This window comes from Aspergillus homomorphus (genome assembly GCF_003184865.1).
Source record: "Aspergillus homomorphus CBS 101889 unplaced genomic scaffold BO97scaffold_16, whole genome shotgun sequence".
NCBI classification, from domain to species: Eukaryota; Fungi; Ascomycota; class Eurotiomycetes; order Eurotiales; family Aspergillaceae; genus Aspergillus; species Aspergillus homomorphus.
In genome coordinates this window covers 279,044-296,516 of record NW_020291902.1, presented here as the reverse complement: position 1 = coordinate 296,516, position 17,473 = coordinate 279,044, and the positions used below count along the sequence as shown (strand labels likewise).

At 51.5% G+C, this 17,473-nt stretch overlaps 5 protein-coding genes across 5 annotated transcripts; 3 read left to right on the top strand and 2 right to left on the bottom strand.

Moving 5' to 3' along the window:
• The first annotated feature begins 998 nt into the window (after nt 1–998).
• On the top strand, nt 999–1,590 carry BO97DRAFT_52921 (uncharacterized protein). Its single transcript, XM_025700886.1, has one exon. The coding sequence runs from the start codon at nt 1,115–1,117 to the stop codon at nt 1,448–1,450; it is 336 nt and encodes a 111-aa protein (XP_025551860.1). The 5' UTR covers nt 999–1,114; the 3' UTR covers nt 1,451–1,590.
• A 3,804-nt stretch (nt 1,591–5,394) lies between these two features.
• On the bottom strand, nt 5,395–7,753 carry BO97DRAFT_52709 (uncharacterized protein). Its single transcript, XM_025700885.1, has 4 exons — nt 6,606–7,753; nt 6,482–6,551; nt 5,836–6,427; nt 5,395–5,772 (listed from the first exon to the last, which is right to left on the bottom strand). Exons 1-4 carry the CDS (start codon nt 7,564–7,566, stop codon nt 5,494–5,496), a joined length of 1,902 nt encoding a protein of 633 aa, XP_025551859.1. The 5' UTR covers nt 7,567–7,753; the 3' UTR covers nt 5,395–5,493.
• Nucleotides 7,754–8,792: 1,039 nt separating this feature from the next.
• On the bottom strand, nt 8,793–10,787 carry BO97DRAFT_344524 (DNA-directed DNA polymerase eta; the record flags this gene model as incomplete). The annotated part of the gene is made up of 1 exon (XM_025691738.1): nt 8,793–10,787. One exon carries the CDS (start codon nt 10,785–10,787, stop codon nt 8,793–8,795), a length of 1,995 nt encoding a protein of 664 aa, XP_025551858.1.
• Nucleotides 10,788–15,280: 4,493 nt separating this feature from the next.
• On the top strand, nt 15,281–16,303 carry BO97DRAFT_424336 (putative transcription factor RfeG; the record flags this gene model as incomplete). The annotated part of the gene is made up of 3 exons (XM_025696967.1): nt 15,281–15,406; nt 15,528–15,572; nt 15,650–16,303. 3 exons carry the CDS (start codon nt 15,281–15,283, stop codon nt 16,301–16,303), a joined length of 825 nt encoding a protein of 274 aa, XP_025551857.1.
• Nucleotides 16,304–16,479: 176 nt separating this feature from the next.
• BO97DRAFT_52652 (uncharacterized protein) lies at nt 16,480–17,396 on the top strand. The gene has a single exon (XM_025700884.1). It carries the CDS (start codon nt 16,657–16,659, stop codon nt 17,203–17,205), a length of 549 nt encoding a protein of 182 aa, XP_025551856.1. The 5' UTR covers nt 16,480–16,656; the 3' UTR covers nt 17,206–17,396.
• Nucleotides 17,397–17,473: the final 77 nt, after the last annotated feature.

Sequence of the window (17,473 nt, the reverse complement as noted above, 5' to 3'; positions counted from 1 at the left end):
CAGGAAAGGAGAGAAAGCAAAGCGATCGTGTTAGTTGGTGAACAAGCGCACCCTTTCTTTTTTTTTCGGTTCCTTCAGTCCTTCAATGTCCAGCAAGCAAGCAAGCAAGCAGGTAAGAAGACAAGAAGAACAAAGGTAAGAGTCTAAGGAAAAAGAGAACAAGAGAAAGAAAGAGAGTGAGAAAGCAAGAAAGCAAGAAAGCAAGAAAGCAAGCCCAGTAACGAACTAAACAGATGGGGAGAGTTGGTAGTTAGTGTGGTAAGTAGACTGACTGACTGACTGATTGACTGACTGACTGACTGACTGACTGACTAGACTACAACTGACTGGTACGACGATGAACTAGTCTAGTACTGCCGTACTGCAGCGGGCGTCGTGGTAGGTTTTAGTGTGGTTATCTATGGTAAGAACCAGAATGGGACCAGATCCGGTGGGCAGTCCCGATGTTTCCACCAGAAGAGCCAGTCATCGGTCTAGAAATGGACACCAGGAGATTTGCATCTACAGTACCAAGATCACTTATCATCATCTTCAAGTGATGGCAATTTTCTTTGTGTGTATCACTATTCAGAGCAACTAGAAGAAGTTCATGAGAATGTTCCTGCCGTGGTAGAATTGCGCACACTTTCCTGTGTATTATGTGAAGTATGAGTATGGGAATCAACTAGAATCAACAACACAACACCACACAAAAAACAAGAGGCAGAAGGAATAAAAATAAAAATCCGGCTTACCCGCTTGGAAGTGGGGCCTGCAGACCGCTTCTGGCTTAGGGGCCTCACCAACCGTCGGGACCATACGCGTTCTTTGCTGGTAAGTACTAGTAATGACGGATGGACGGACGGGCTTGTTGGTCTCCGCCCGATAGGAACACACTCCATCTATAGATGCACTACTATGACTGACACGGACTGCGATCTAGATGTTGACCTGACTACTCAGGCTCAAGCCGAAGGAGAGAAGCAGATAGACTCTGAGCTGATGCTGCTCTCCCGGTTCGTACCTTACCTATCTGGTACCCCATCGGTCTACGTCCTGTACGTGGACAGAATCCCAATTCCGATCTGCTAGGGAGTTCTCGACAACATGCTTACGGTAGGATGGCGCCACCGCAATGGGACCTGCGGAGCAAAAGAAAGGCAGGAAGCAAGCAAAAGTATCAGAGGCAGTGATGAAAAAGGGGCCGAAGAAGTCAATGACGACAACAACATCTACCTGTGAACAAAGAAAGAAAGCAAGAAGAAAAAGAAGAAGAAGAAGAAGAAAAGATAACCAGCGACTCAACTACTGTACAGTGCTAGATAACCATCCTCGCAACCAAAGACAATACAGTTTCTATCTGGTGAGGCGCAGTCCGGGCTCAAACCCAGACACCAATTTTAAAGTCGCAGCAAGCACGGCAGACCAGAAAGCAAACTCGATGTTTATTCGGCACAGATCCAGTCACTAGCTGCATGACAAACGCGATTGATCCTTGTTCTGAAACCGCATCCTGGGGGCCGCGATCCTCGGTGCCAATTCCCTCGACCTGACCCGACTAGAGTCGGTAAGGATGGTTTTTTTGGGGGGATGGTTGTTTTTCTTTTGTTTTTTTTCTCCTTCCGTTGCTATTATCTGCCTGCGTCACTTTGTCTGACACAGGCTAGACGACACGGCGGACGGGCAGCCGAAATACCTACGTAAGTATAATCGTAAAAGTACCAGTCGCATTGTACTAAGTAAGAAGGGAAATGGATCTGCCGGGTCAGCCACTTTGTATCCGAGCCAAGTATTCAGCGTTTGAGAACAGGCCACGGACGCAGATCCGGGGCTGTTTATTGGTGGGAGACAGACAGGCACTGCGTGGCCTGCTTTACTGTTGGGTTCCTTTTCTCTCGTCCGTCAACCACTGTATACTTCGAGGGGATTTCTCAGGAATATTGGACCAGATAGATGGTGTTGTCCGGTAGCATAAATACCGTAGGGGTCAGTCAAAATTAACAACAGAGAAAGCAAGTGGTTGTTGCCTTGGACTGACCACCAAAAGTTCTTCCCGTTTCTCCTTGTGGACGAGCCGGTGCCCTTCCTAGGAAAAGAAGGAGGTAACGACCACAGTTACGACTCACCACACGCACCGCACTACTGCACCCGCCACCGCAGAGGACAGCTGCTGGTCTTAGAATCTGCGCCGGTGGGGTTGCAGCCCGGGCGAGACAAGACGGAAAACCGTGGTCTAGAAGAGATCGGAGCTGACCAGAGTTGAGCTGTCCGCGTATGATGTATGATTATAGTTTCGTTGACGTGCCTCTTCTTGATTTGGATCTTGGCCGGAGAGGGAGGGAGGGAGGGGGGCTGGAACAGGCGGGAAAGAACTCCAGGGAGTATCTAGACCATCGCTCTACCTTTCAGGTACGGAGTACTCATCAACTCCCTAGAAGCATCCATGAAAGACTCGAAGGAGGAGCGACTGACCGTGAGTGCCGTGGGTGCCCGTGGGTGGAGCGAAGTACCGTAATGGGTTTGCAGCCGGTCAGTCCCGTCGACATCACCCAAGGATATCGAGAGTGCTCCGTTCCAAGGTTCGATAGCCTCGTGTCAATGGCCAGGCACGGCGTACAATTGGACACCAGACCAGAACGACAGCCAGACAAGCTTCGGGCCATCTCCAGACCAGCCAGGTAGGAACAATGTCGCCGCATCATGATTAGCGGGAGGTTGCTGGGTGATGGGAGGAGGTGCTGTGATCGTGACGGGGTATGGCCCGACCGTGATAAGAGGCATGGAGATGGGAACCTCCACGGTCGCAAACCACAACAGCACGGGCTGGCTGAAAGTGCACTCGACTTGCCGTTTCTCATGAATTCTCCTCGGAACTTGCACAGGATGTTCATTCAGCATGCATTGTGGTGTGCACATGCAGCTACTGTATATCCCTGGAGGTGCACCCTGGGCTTCGTGCAGGGCTGCGTGCCGGCCAATTGGGGACGATTTACCCCATTTCTGGGCACATGCATTGGCGCAGAGCTAAGAGAGTAGATGACGACAATGCTTTGGAGCATCCGCCGAGATCCCGTCCCTCCTTCGAGATGCTGTTCTGTCGAACAGGGGGGGGGGGGGGGGCTGAGGTCTACAAGTCAACCCGACCTCCAGATTTCGGATAGTGAATAGACAACCAAACAGACCAACGATTCATATCCAGCCGTATCGGTAGTGTCAACGGTCGGGCAAAATGTCAAACAAATGAAGGGAACCCAAAGGAGTCTACAAGAGAGATTGAAGGGGCATTCTCCTGCCAAGTAGGGCTGTCCCGACTGTCAGGTCGCTAGACTGACTAGGAGTATTGTTGAAACACGCCCCAAGAAGGATGACAGAGCTGGTCTACTGCTGCTGTTCCCAACTACTCCGTACTCGGCACATCCGCTGTTTCTACCAACCTTTCACCAAGCATCATTAGCATCAAGATGTGGCTGGTGCAGTAGTTACCGTACAGGATGATTAGCGAGCGAGATTCAATGGTTGGTAAAAGTGCTTAGGGCCGGCCGATCCAGCCACTCCCTTTGAATACAGCAACAACTCTCGACTTCAATGTCCTTCTCCCTTTGACGATCCCTCCCGGACGGGGTAACGGCGCCCCCAATCCGAAACAGCCCTTCGAGGCGGATGAAAAGTGGCAGAAGGGAATGAAAAGTGGAACAAGAGGGTCGAGATTAGTCTTTTGCCGATCTGTCTCCTGCCCATAAGCGAGAGGAAATGACAACAGAGAGAGAGAGATAGAAAACGAAAGAGATCAAGACCCAACGAACACCCACATCACATCACCTCTAGCAGGGCGTAAGAATCAACAACAACAACAACACCACCACCACCACCACCACCACCACAACAACAACTCACTCCAATGAACCGTAGATGTGTAATCAATCAATTTCTTTCCCCTTTCCCAGGGCCAAAGGATCCATAAGTTCTATTTCCAATTCAGCATTGACAACAACAACATCACCCGAAAGATAATAATAACATCAATAAAATCATCGACTAATGAATCGGCAAGAATTCATCCATCCCATGATCCAACGACACCCAGACTCCATCTAGCATGGCAAAAAATAGCAGCCACAGCTGCTGCTGTGTCCTTCAGCCCCATCTTTTCATTCCTAGCTCTCCACCCCCCCTTTGTGGGACACTTTAATTTACTCTAGTGGCGTATCCGCCATGTCAGGCTTGGTGCTCCTAATTTTGGTAACTTTCATCCCGTAAACAATAGTCATCGACGATGATGGAAAGAGAGATTGGTAATATTCTTCGCAATGCAGTGGTGAATTAGTAAGAGTGGAAGCTGATCCAGCAAGCCTCAACTTCATTGCTCGAGGTCAACTGACTGAATCATTTTGCGATGTGAGGTGATGTGCGTAGCGAAAAAAGGATCATTGCTCTTCAGGCCCCTTTTCCTCTCTATACTCACTGTATTGTTCACAAAAGACAGCGATTCGGCCAGATAATTGATTGACTCCAATGCAAGCTCAATAGAGATTCACGGAGTACATGCATCGGCTTGTGCCGGTTCGAAGACCAGTGCCATGCCTGGCGTACTGTACTGTTTATCTGAACTGGCAACGACCACACCAAACCTCTCATACACAAACACCATAGGAACATCTATGCCCTCTCTCCTGGAGAGAAAGGACCCATATATAGAGCAACAAGCAGCAAAGGTGTATGCGAGGACTCTCCCCGGTCGGACTCCAGCAGAAGCCCCAAAAAGAGAACAATAGATACTCATGCTTGAACGACGAGACTGAGGAACAACAACGAGATCCTAAGTGCATTGCGCCAGTAAGCAATCCTACTCGCAAGAAACCGAAATGCCACCTAGGGATAGTAGGATCACGACATTCCGATATGCTCTGAAACATCAAGTCACTCGGACCTGGCTGACAAGCCCCGACGTGCCACCGTTAGACCTGTCAGATTGGAGGCTCAGAGTTTGGCGTTGGTTCGTCCAGCTTATGTCTCAGTGTTGGGTTGCTTGAGTCCTCTGACCTATCACTGGCGTTATACCCGTGTAACATAATACGAGGCTGAAGAGACGGGTCATATGAATGGGGCTTGAAACAGTCGATGTAGGTACGCGAAAGTCTCAGGAGGTCTTTTTAACATCTTAGAGGATGGGGTAGCGGACTTGAAGTTTGACTTGGGAAGCAGCATAAGTGTCCCGGTATGTCCTTTGAGTATCGCAGATGCAACCCGAGTTGCATTTTTCTATTGTATCAAGATGTAGTATTCCTGTTGAATGATGGTGCGTTCTGATTCCAATCATGAATCAGATTGCTTCTTTGTGGTCAAACGCCTGTCAGCTCGGGAATCTACACGCATGGCTTTTCAATCTCATCAACTAGATCAACAAATATGGCAAAGTCAAGATGCAGGGTATCGCACATGAAATATGTCAAAGCAGCCACGGACACATGTCGACGGTCTTTCTGCTCATGTACTTTTGCTGCTGACCAAGGTTCGTCACCACCGCTCCGGCCGAGGCGGTGGCGGCCTCCAACGGCCTCCTTCTGCAACCATCTCTCGCTCCGTTCTTCGTCGCTCCTCTCGAGGAAAGCGTGGAGGCGGGCTGTCCAGCAGCAGGGGACCGGTCTTGTCCGATGCAGGCGGCGGTGGTGGCGGCGGAGCAATAGGAGCAGCAGCACCAGGCAACGCGGTTCGCTCGCGGTGGATCTCCTGGACCCGTCGGCGGCGTGCGCGGCGAATGTCCTCGGAATGCTCAATGAGTGCATCTACCTCCTCCTACGCGAAGCAGTCAGCTAGGGGGGCAGTTTGTGGTGAGACGAGATAGGAGTTTGTGCTCACCTTGTCCAAGTAAGTAAATATGAAATACGACGTTTCCGTCTCTTCGTACTCATAGCCCGCCCGTTCAAGGGCTTCCTTCACGACCAAATCCCTCGTGATTTCGGTCCAGAGGCGTTCGCGACGGTCCTTGACACCGACATATCGTCTGCCTATCCTGCCGAATTGGCGGCTAGAGTCGGAGTCGGAGTGTTTGGGTTCACCAAAGCCATGTTTGGGGGTCCGATCGGGATATCGCAATGCATCGATGTCTGGTGCAGCTCTATCATGTTTTGCTCGGTGGCCAGGCCCGACAAAATCCAGTTCTCTCTTTTCCTTGGATACCTTCTTCGGGAAGTGACGAGGATCAGGAGGCGCATAGTAGTCCTCTTCGAGGAACTCCTCTTCCTTGAGCGACTCGTGGCTGCCGTCGCGTCGTACCACAGTGAGCACTTCCTTTTCTCGTTCCGCAATCTTCGGTTCAGGAGGCACGAGAGGAAGACCGTCCTTCGAACGCCGGTAAGGGTCTGGATGCGGTGCGGGAAAGCCACTCTTCTTCTTCGGCCGGATGATGGGTATCTCAGTCCTGTCCAGTCGCCCTCTGCTTGATCTTTCTCTGTTCAAGGGTCAGCCGTACATTCTGATGATGAAAATGGACGCGTCGGCTAACCGATGGTGAGTCTCGGACTCATAAACAAAGTCTGGATTGGGCGGCCGAGGAGGGTAGATCTTTCGAGACTCTAAGCCAAAGTCAGTAGCAAGCTCTGAGGGTGGTAAAAGAGCGAGCAGCGTACCCTCGTAGACATGTCTTTCTGGGAAGGCTGGGAACCTCTTCGGCGAGGGTGGCCCTGACCTTTCCATCTCCGAAGATGACCGTCGGATTTCTTCCTCTTCGACCACATGTCCGCCATGTCTGCGCTCCCTGAGCTTCCGACGGAAGACCTCTTCGTCCACCTCCTCCTCGAGCTCACTATCAGCATCCTCGAGATCCCTATGCCGATGAGAATGGTGTCTATGCTGTGATCGTGCATAGACCGGACCACTGCGATTCCGCTCATGGTACCGCTTCAACACCTCATCCTGCTCGAATCTAGGATCTCGAGCCCCTCTGAACCCCTCTTTCAGACTCTTACTCCGTGACGGATGATCTTGATCATGACCATGACCAAAAGCTCCCGAGCCACCAAACTCCTCAAGCCTCTGCTTCGGCCTCCCCTTCCGCGGCACAACGACCATATCCTCTTCCTCTTCCGTATCACTCTCCTCAAGACTACTACTCTCCGATTCGGACGATGACCCTTCCTCCTCCTCTTCCTCTTCCTCTTCCACCTCCTCCAAAACAAACCTCTCTTTCTCCAGATCCACCCCGCGATACCTCGTTCTCCCCCGCCAATCCCTCTCCCTCTCAAACCCCCTATCCATATCCCTCAGCGGCCGTCGCACAGGCATGACCTTAACCTCCTCCCTAACCAATTTCGGCGGCGGTGGCGGGACAGGAACGATCATCTCAGGCCCTCGCGCCCGCTCTTCCCGTAAACGAAGCCGCTCAAGTCGTTCTACCGGTACAGCCATCGGCAGAGGCGGCGGCGGTGGAGGCGGCGGGACTCGTCGCTCATACTTGAGCTCCTCCTCCTCTTCCTTGAAGATGCGGCGGCGGTCTCTACCGCGTCCATGGCCGTGACGGGGGTAGAGATCGCGGTCGCGGTCGTAGACTTCTTCTTCGAGTGTGTCGCGGGCGCGAGATCTTCGTGGCATTGTTGCCTGTTTGGAGGTTGTTTCCGAGGGGAAACATATATTGGGGCGCTAGTATGTGCAACAGGCTCACGGGGGTATCTACACGGTGTGACGGGGCGTCGAAGCGGATTGGTCTGTTGGGATTCTTGGTGGTTGCTGTTTGAGTGTGGTGTTTGCTTCAGTTGGGGTTTATGTTGTGGTTATGCTGGGTGGGTTTGTGAGTATTGTGCCTAGGAGAGGGGAGAGGAGCCTAGGGTGGAAGGGTTGGTTGCGCGGGGTGGGAGGGGCGCTGTCGGCTCGTGAGCGATGACTCGTATTGAGGACTTGTTGTGGGTAGAGAGGAGGGGAAGAGAGTTTTGCTGGTAGGTTTTGAGGGTTAAATCCTCGAGTCGGTCAATGGAATGCGATCATGATGATCATGATGATGAGATAGTGTTGAGGATGGACGTTGTAAGTAGTGCTGATGTAGCTGGAAAGTATTGTTGCACATCACATCTGTTTAGTTGGTTGGTGTTAGCAAGTAACCCCGCGGCTGGTGATCTGCTGATGTCATGCTCTGCAGCAGGGCTGCGCCGTCGGGCCGGGTTGTCGACTTGTGGCCGGATTTATGCGACTTGAGTTTATTGCTGGGTGGTGAGAGTTCGTTGCATGAATGAGTTCAGGATATGAGGATTGCAGTGACAAAGTGTGTTTTGGAGATATAGAGTTGATGAAGGTGGACCGTGGTTGACGGGCCCGCTTGTCATCCGAAGTTTATATAATTAATGGTAGTTTTGCCTGGACGCGGGATGAACTGCCACAAGAAGATCTACTAAGTCAAGGCGTTGAAGTCTTTCAATTCTCTTGACTATGCATCCCTGAGGGAAAAGCTTTCATGAAGATTGCCCGATACATATTATCATATGTCTTTTTATATAGAAGAATGAGGCCAGTTCGTTGTAGTTCGTCAATGGCGCTCTTGACAACGCAACGTTGTGGCAATCGAATGGTTTGGAGACCATGCGACGTCACAAGTGTTGTCTTTCACTTGTGTTGACTTCATGCAGGGTAGTCCCTGTAAACTGCCAACCATGGCTAACCTTCGCCTATTTTCCAGCACGTCAACGGAGTCCCAAGACTGTAGTAGTGGTGACCGAAGAGCATCAATCGCCACTGTTTGCAAAGTGCTACATAACTCGCTTCAGAGACAGATTATGTCCCATGATTTCCAAGACAAACGCAAGCGCGTTCCAGCGTCCAAAAAGATTCTACCCAAATTTCAGACGGGTTTGACCCCTTTCGGGCTTCCCCCGACTACTACGACCACCTCGACTACGTGAATGTGATGCTCCATGATTAGATGATGATGGAGTCTGAGGAGAGCTCCGGGTGGCCTGGTTCTCCTGGTCTACTAGATCTTTGGCGAAGTGCCAGTCGTCATGCTCGGCTCTCTCGTGCTCGGGCAGTGACTTGCCGCACCGACTGCAAGTATAGACTGAGAGGGCGTCTGCAGATTGCGGCCTATCATCCTCTGGCGATGCTTCTATGCCGCTTTGTTCGAGTTCCGTGCCCTGCATTGCCTCTTCTAATGTCGACTCTGTCAACTGAGGTGATGCACCAGCCTTGGGAGGTTTGGCAAAGAACCGTCGAATTCCGTCGGTGTCCGTTTTCAGACGCTTCTCGCTAGGTTGTTGTATATCCATCAAGTCATCAGTCGATAAGGACCGAGTGTTCTGTGCAGACTTCGCCTGTTCTCCGCGAAGCAAAAACGAGTCGATTGCCTTATTCTTGGATACTCCATCTTCAAACCCGCCGACACTCAGAGAAAGGTTCGCGCAGGGCCATGCGCGCCCGTCGACAATGACTTGTCTCAATAGTGTAAGGCCAAGGTTGAAGAGTAAGTTCTCATCGATTGGGGATGACCCCGGAATAGGGATCTGCCGTGAGCGGACTTGAGCACCTTGCCTGTGGTGTAAGGCCACCGTCTTGGGGCGACGCCTGTGTTCCAGCAGACCATCTTCAACAAGACGGCCATATATATCTGCTGCGAAAATGCGCAACCACTTCTCCGCTTGGTCAATATTGTTGATGCTCGGTCGGAAGGATTTTGCAGAGAGCATTGACTTGATCTGCGTCCGTGAATTGACTTCGCTTCGATCATCGCCTCGTATGATACCATGCAGCCATGTGGCGGTATCGTCGTCCAACTTGGCTCGAAGCTGTTCCAGCGGGATCTTCAACAGATCGCTCACTTGCTCTGTTCCAAACATGGCAGTGACCTGATCTCCGAGCTTGCCTCCGAGCATTCTGATCTTCGTGAACTTGAACCCTCCGAGGAAATTCTGCACAGCACGATTCCGAATGATGGTCTGCTTGTTGGGCTTGTTGCAGGCGCTTCCAAGTTTTGCCATCATTTTGTTCCTTGCAACTCCCCCCGAACAGGTATAACCGAGATTATCCCAAACCGCTTTGCGAACCGAGCGCACAACCTCCGAGCCAATCAGTATAGCGATATCATCCCAGTCGGGGTCGTCCACTTCCGTCTCATGCTCATCCAAATCAACCAAGCAGTCTTCCGCGTTCCACACCAACGCCGTCGTCGGCGGGGTCGGCAGCCGCGCAACCCGATCATCACCATGCGCCCCGGCGCGCAATTCAGGATACCGCTCCAGCAAGACGCCATAGACAATCGGCGACAAGTCGATAAAGACCTCATCCACACTGGCTTTCTCAAGACCAGGTTGCTGTACGGCGTTCGCATGGGGGCCCTCACCACCGCAGACCTTCGCATGCCAACCAGACAGTTCTTCCTTCATGACCTTCAAAATCTTGCGCGACTCCGCCCGGTATGGATCCAGGCACACTTTATCCGTGCTCACGCGGTTGAAGGCGTCGTCGCGGTAGGCCCATTTGCCGCCCTCGCCCTCGCGGAAGGTTGCAACGTGCTGTAGCACAATCTCCGGGCAGAGCTTCTTCGCCTCGCCGGCGGAGATCATGCGTGTGATCCCGGACGCGCGGGCCGGGTAGTTGATGGCGATCAGCGAGTCCCACTGTTGTACGGCGAGGGGCACGTCGCGCGGCTTGCCCAGCCGCACCATTTCGCATTGGGCGTAGAAGGCATCGAGATCGATGTGCGCGATCACGCGGAGCGGTGTCGCCGTGGAGCCATGTCGGAGGAGCTGGAGTTGGCGGTAGGTGAATTGAGACTCCGGTCTCAGGGGATCGCTGGACGAAAAAGTCGGTTCCGGGGACGAGTGTGACATGGCGATAACGGCAGTGTCATGGCGGACCGTGGATTCAGGGAGGCGATCACTGTCTATCGGCAAATCAAAGGGAGACGTATCGTATTGCGTCGAATCAGAGCTTCAAGGGTTGATCATGGAGGATACACGCATGCCTTGTGGTCGGGAGACCGAGGCTGAACAGAGGTCGAGCTGAGTTGGAAGGGAAGTTCGAGAACCGGTCCAGAAGAACTCGCTTCCCAAAGAGGCTAGCGTCCTCTGAAACCGTGCCGTAGTTTTGATGCCTCGTCAGCAGAACACTGTATGGGCTCAGGAGATAAGATACTCACCATGACGATAATGTTAATCTTCTTGGTTGAATGACTCGGTATCATCCAACGACATGTTGAACTGTGAGCTGCCTTACGAAATCACAGTCTACACATACCACAAGGCATTGTTCGGTGAGAGCCCAAGGCTGTGTTGGGTAGGTAAGTTCCGAAGCCTGCCTTCCATATACGCCCATAGGTATACAATACTTGTTGCTGATTCGGGTAGGTTAGGCGTGCGAAGGTTTTCACATCATCATCTGAGTTACGAGCATGAGGGGTTGACAGGCTTACAGGAAAGTCCGTGCAAGCCAAGGTAACTGCAATGTCAAAGTCAACCGATGCCACGGCTGTGAAGTTGTATGTATGTACATCGCGACAACGGGTCGGAGAGGCCCATGATATCATATCGTTCGCTCTACGGAGGATATGCATGCCGGTGCTCAATGTCTTTATCAAATGAGGTTGACAGTCGGAAGATATGTAGCTTCACCGACTGTCACTGTATGGACATTACTTTCCGACCGCATCGAAGCACAATGGGCCAGTGGTGCTCGCCCCTACATGAAGGTGCAGCCGTCCGACCGGTACTGCACTTCTGTAGCTGCAAGATCTTTGATTGAACCTGATTCAAGAATCCTGCTCGGGCTTGGTTGCATGAGAAGAATGCAATCCTACGACAGCACGCTCCCGTCTCGAACTATTAACAAGCATCAGTATAGGCTCCGGTGAAGCAAGACAGCCTCTGATTCGGGTTGGATGTTGCATGAAATGTTCGGTAGAAGAATACATCAGCTTATGATCAGTTCTTCGCCGGTCAAAATCACACGGTTGACGCAGGCGTTATGGAGACGACGCGGCAGAGGAGACACCTGGATCGATATCATTCGAGCATTTGGATGGGTCCAAAACTTGGAGATCTCACCGCCGTGCAGATGACGGAACAGCCTTTGAAGGAGATGCATGTGAGTCCTTACACACATAGTGAGCGTGACCCTTGAGCTCTGACTTTGTCGGTTTCTGTCTGCTTGGGGGAAGGAAGGAGGGTGAAAGCCGCGCGAAGCAGAAGGAAACCCAAAAAGAGCACAGTTAGAGTAAGGATCACGACCACGGTCGGCCGCTCTTGTGGAAGAACTGGACCTTGAAACCACCAAGGTCGGTCAAGTCGGCAGACAAAATTGAGATTCTGTGGTCATGCAGCTGGCCGAGTGTGGGTGCTGGCGATTGTGTTCCTGGGAACCAACTCACTGCATAGCCACTGCAAATAAGGATACGACGACGCTGGATCATTCGAGACTTTCTGGAAAACGGTAATTGACTAGACTTTCTGTTCTCATCCCTTCTTTCATGCCTTTAGATTTAATCAGATTTACATCGGAACAATGTTAAGTGCATTTTCTCTTGAGCTGTTGGCTACGAATGGAGAAGAGTACTGCAGTGCAACCCACCGTCGCAGTTCCACAGGCAAATTGAGCCCCGATGAGCGGCCCGAGCAGATGTTTAGTTCACTTTAGCGAAGTTATTCCGTGGCCCACGGAATGCGCCAAATGGGGAATCCGAGGCCAATCCAGCGCCGGGATTGGTTGCGGACGGGTGGTAGTGCCCCAGGCCACCAACGGGAGGATGGATGAGTGCCCAAGCCGCCACTCACGCATTCATGCCCAACCTACGTTCCCATCCCCAAACCCTGACCAGTGACAGGCTGATGGCTGTGTCCAATCCGGTCTGGAGAAAGGGCGCGCCTCTTCTGAGGAGATGGAAAGAAGAAAGCGCCTAAGAGCGTGAAGACTCTGGAATCTGGAGTACCCAATACTTCTTCACTCATTGGTTCCGGATGGACTCGCTGCCAGTCCGGAGTATAACCCTGGTTAGGTACGGATGGCCCCGTACTTTTGCTGTCATGACAAGTATACTCGTGGCGATTTTTGTTCAGTTCATGTTTATTATAAACATCACATAGATATCGAATGGGTAGGTATGGGGTATCAACCCAGCAGCCGTGATCCTAGGACGGTAGGGCGACTAGGTTTGATGATCCTGAATAGTGCAATCCATGAATGATGCCGCCTGCCCTGTGCAACACCCAGCAGCATTCAGGATGATGCAAATATACTCGAAGATCGTCTTGCAAGCACTTGCAGCTGGCAATAGATAGCTTCAACTGGGCAAAATATTGGCCACCCAGAGTCTCCTGTCCCAGGGGTGTGCTCTGTGATACTGTCATCTCTCTTTAGCTCATCGCTTCTGTGACTTTTCTGATGCTGACTCATCAAATATCAGCTCGGGTCTTCCATATTTGCGGATGAAGCATAATGCTCATTGGCGTTCAAAACCATTTCGCCCAAATTATCGATCATTACCAGAGGGAACGACGATCAGATGGACATCCATATCAGCATCACTTCGGTTCCCTGCTCAGTCTGATGCTCTTTGTCTGACAACGCCACCTTACATGGGCTTTTTTTTTTGGGTCACCTAATTCGGGAGTTATCCAGCGGTCCACCAGCGGTCCAGCAGAGGACTTCTCCGCGGTTCAACCATGGCTCAGGGCACACTGGCCAGGGGACAATCAGGTACCATCCATGATGATGATGATGATGTATACATGTACATGTACTATCCTATTCGAGGGTCGAATGGGAAATGGAACTACCACCACTCTTTTAGCTTTTGGAGTCATCATGAAAGTAAGAAGTTAAGTAGATCGAAGCCACGGCAGAGAAGGAGCAAGAAGAGATCACAATCATCCCAGCCTCTGATCAGGTCAGTTGGCCCTTCCAAGAGTGGTTCCAGTTCAGACGAGGATCGTCATAGTCATCGAATAATAATCCTTCAAGAGCAAGCCGCACGGGTAGGGACAGGACAATCGTCTGCACCCAATATCCAACCACTGCCCGGGAGAAGAGGCGCTGACGCCCTATTAGTCTATTGAATAATGCAGGTTTTCCTTGGGGCAGAGTCATCTCTTGGTCATTGTGGGTTACTACTGGGTTATTGGAGCGAGGGAGGGGGGGGAAAGAGGAGGGTGCAAAAAGTCACTGGGCAAAAAAGAAGAGAAGAGAGAGAAGAGGGTCGGTTCTAATCGTCTAATCGTCTAATCCCGTTGATCATTTTTGACCGGCGAGAGTGGAGTCAGTCGTGGCACCAGACAAAGCCCAGGCAGCCTAACAAGCCGGCCCAACAACCCAATCCACTCTTTCTTTTGCTCCCACTGCTTTGCGCCCTCTGGCCCCCCTCCCGCTCCCTCCTCCTCTCCTTCTCCTTCTCCCTCTCTCCCGTCTTAGTTAGCCTCTGCAAATCCAGTCTCCCCTCCTCTCTTCCTCTCCTCTCTCTTTTCTCCCTTTTTCGCCTCCCAACTGGAAAGGTTTCTCTCTTATCTTCCCCCCATCTGTCTCACTTTTCCCTTCTCTCCTCCTTTTGCTTTTCCTCTCCTCTCTTCTTTTCTCGTCTTTCTTCCATTTTCCCTTCCCCTAACCTCCTCTACCCCTCCCTCCCCTCCACCACCACCACCACCACTATCCTCTCCATTATCCTTTCCTGGCATTACCCGTCAGCTCAAAGGTAATAAGAGTCTGTCTAAGGGTGCGTCTTGAAAGACATCATCAAAGAAACAAGAAGAGGGCCACTTCTTCCCACAGGATTTACAAAAAGAGAGAGATTCCTCCGGCCTTTTTTCTCATCCTACTGCTGGTGACTTGAACAGCCTTGGACCGTCATCATCTGTGTCGACTTCGCCTTGAACCGTACCTCTGCCTCGTTGCTCGGACTTGCCCATAATTTGACTGTCTCTTCCGTTTCTGGTTCGCTTTTAATGCACAAAGTGACCTGAGGCTTCTCAAATCATCTTTCATCTTTCGCAACTTCCTTGGATTCTTCGAGCGCCCGTGCCGGATTTGTTTCTTTTTTTCTCGCCAGAGATAAAGCCAGATATACCAGTGTTGGGACCCTGCTTCGCCTTCGTGTTCTGCATGTGTGCTTGTGTCAACCGAAATTCGGATTAGCCTTAGTTGTCAGCCTTGGATCTCCTGGACACAGTCTTATTAAACTGCAATTCCTTCCATTTCTTGTTCCCAAACAACCCAAGAGACCATCTACCGTCCTCTGGACCCGTCGGCTATATCTACCTACCTTTCCCGGATCTCTTTTTGGCCACTTGGACCGTTGACTATAATCTAATACCTGGAGACCTTTTCCCCCTTGGACAAAATGACTGGCCGTCATGGATTTGAAGGACGCCCGGAGCGTCAGAACGAATATTTCATCCCCGGTGATGGTATCAGCCGGGAAGTCATCCAAGCAGATATTTGCCGTTACCTGGGGAATGATGCGCTCGTAAGACCTGGAAACCACAATGTCTGTGCCCCAAAACTCTTCTTGTATTGTTGACCATGAGATGAAGTGAACGTGTTGGCGGAAAAGATTATTGGAAATGCCCCAACTGACACATGAACAGGGCCGTCAAGGTTACTTCATCCGAGCTTATCGCAATCTTACCTCTGTATGTCTCTGCACAAGCCCCTCGCACCAGTCGCCATCTCGGGTGTGCAAGCCCACTGACCATGTTTGCCCGTGCAGGAAATGATTGCGGATCTCAAAGCCGACTCAGCTCGATGGGAGGCAGATGTGTCACGTCGAATGGACCAAGGCAATCCCCGAGGTAGCTACATTCACGATTACAGTTATTCCCAGGCGCCTAACATCTCCCCCGTCACCTATCCAGCAACGACTATCCATGAAGGACGTCAACAAGGAGGCCCATCACCCCCACCAGCCTACACGGCACCACCACCGGCACCTCAGCAATTTGTGGACCCTTATGTGCAGCCTCCGTACGCGGCGACTCAAAGTCCCCCGTACCCCACTCCGTCATCGTACCCTGCAAACCATTCACCCTTTGGAACTGGCCAGGCCCCTTACCCTCCCCCGCAAATTCCATACTCTGCTCCTACCCAACCCGCGGTCTCTGACGCCATGCACCCATCCTACACATACGGCACGGGCTATGGCTATGAAAATGGGAGAAACAATGCCCCACGATACCCTGGGCCAGCGACATATGAGGCCGAACAGGACTATCCCCCGGTAACTTCCGGAATAGCATACCCTCCCACTACTGCCGCGGATCCGAGGATTGGAATGGATCCCAGATACACTCCTGAGTCGACGTATCCAGACCGCAATAGGCCCCAGCCAACAAGAGAGAGCCAAGCTCCTCGCCGAACCCGGTGAGAGCATCAAACCTATCCCATGCTGGTGAGCTTAGGTGAAATCCACAATTCTCTTTGTGTAATAATGACGGCCTCATCACCCTGGAAACTGCGGGCATTTCCAGATTTACGCTCCGGTATTGGAGCAGTTCTGAGGAGCAATCCTCTTGCATTTCTTAGCCCAACTGGAACATCAGACCAGGAAAAAAAAGCGTGCATGACTTTGGGAATCCGAATTGCGGAACCAGACACTTGGAGTACTGGATACTGTTCGAACTGGATACCATTCATAAATTTATTTCATCGACTCTTGAGTCTTACTCGACGTCATCGCTGACGTTGGCTCGTGTTGCAGCTGATCTGCTCTCAACCGACATGTGGGGATGCTTGGTAATTGGGATCCGAAGACTGGCCGCAATTTCTATGGTGTTTGGTTATGAGGAGGCTTTCTGGCTGATTTTTCTCCGCGTTGCCGGCGCTGGCTGTCTTGCATCTCTTTTCCGTGCTGGGTATTCTTCTTTCTTGCGCCTCCTGGTTATTTTCTGGTGTATCGGCTGTGGCACCCTGTCTCTGTTGCTTTCAAGGACTTGTTGGGAGTATTTCTTACGATGTCTTGAGTCCGGCGGGGAGCACCGGCTGATTCTCTACTATGTCAGCGCGGTCATGATATCCGGTGATGCTGTCCACGAGCTATATGTAGATATGAGCATACACGGCGTTAACCTCTGTTTTCTGAATGGTTGTTCTCTGGTTCTATCCAAGGTGGCTCCCATTTGTCTGATAATCAATTTACAGTCTATTGACCCTGTAAAACTACATTACCTTGGATCATCTCTCGTTTGCCGTTATTCCTCCCAAGCCTGCCCGCTAAACACTGCTTCTATCACTGTACTATATGCAGTCTGCACATGGACTCATTTGTGATTATACCGTGTCCTTGATTCCTTCCGAGCCTGCATTGTGACGGCCGTATACATGCTTTGTGGCTGGGCTCAGGTCAGGGCATCTGCCTAACCGCCGAAAAGGGTCGAGGCCTCACTCACTTGTGTTGTTTGACGGTGCATAATTATATTCACCGTCGCCCATCTCTTCGACGACTAAGCGACGGTTCTATGATGTCGTTCATCAGCTGTTCTTGTGCCTTCACACATTCGTGTTCTGAACGAAGCTGCCTCCATCCTTGGCCTCACAT

Coding starts and splice junctions, on each gene's coding strand:
- BO97DRAFT_52709 (XM_025700885.1), bottom strand. CDS start 7,566: ATGCCACGAAGATCTCGCGCCCGCGACACACTCGAAGAAGAAGTCTAC. Junction 6,552..6,605: donor AGAAAGACATGTCTACGAGG/GTACGCTGCTCG, acceptor ACTTTGGCTTAG/AGTCTCGAAAGATCTACCCT. Junction 6,428..6,481: donor GAGTCCGAGACTCACCATCG/GTTAGCCGACGC, acceptor ACCCTTGAACAG/AGAAAGATCAAGCAGAGGGC.
- BO97DRAFT_52921 (XM_025700886.1), top strand. CDS start 1,115: ATGGGACCTGCGGAGCAAAAGAAAGGCAGGAAGCAAGCAAAAGTATCA.
- BO97DRAFT_52652 (XM_025700884.1), top strand. CDS start 16,657: ATGTGGGGATGCTTGGTAATTGGGATCCGAAGACTGGCCGCAATTTCT.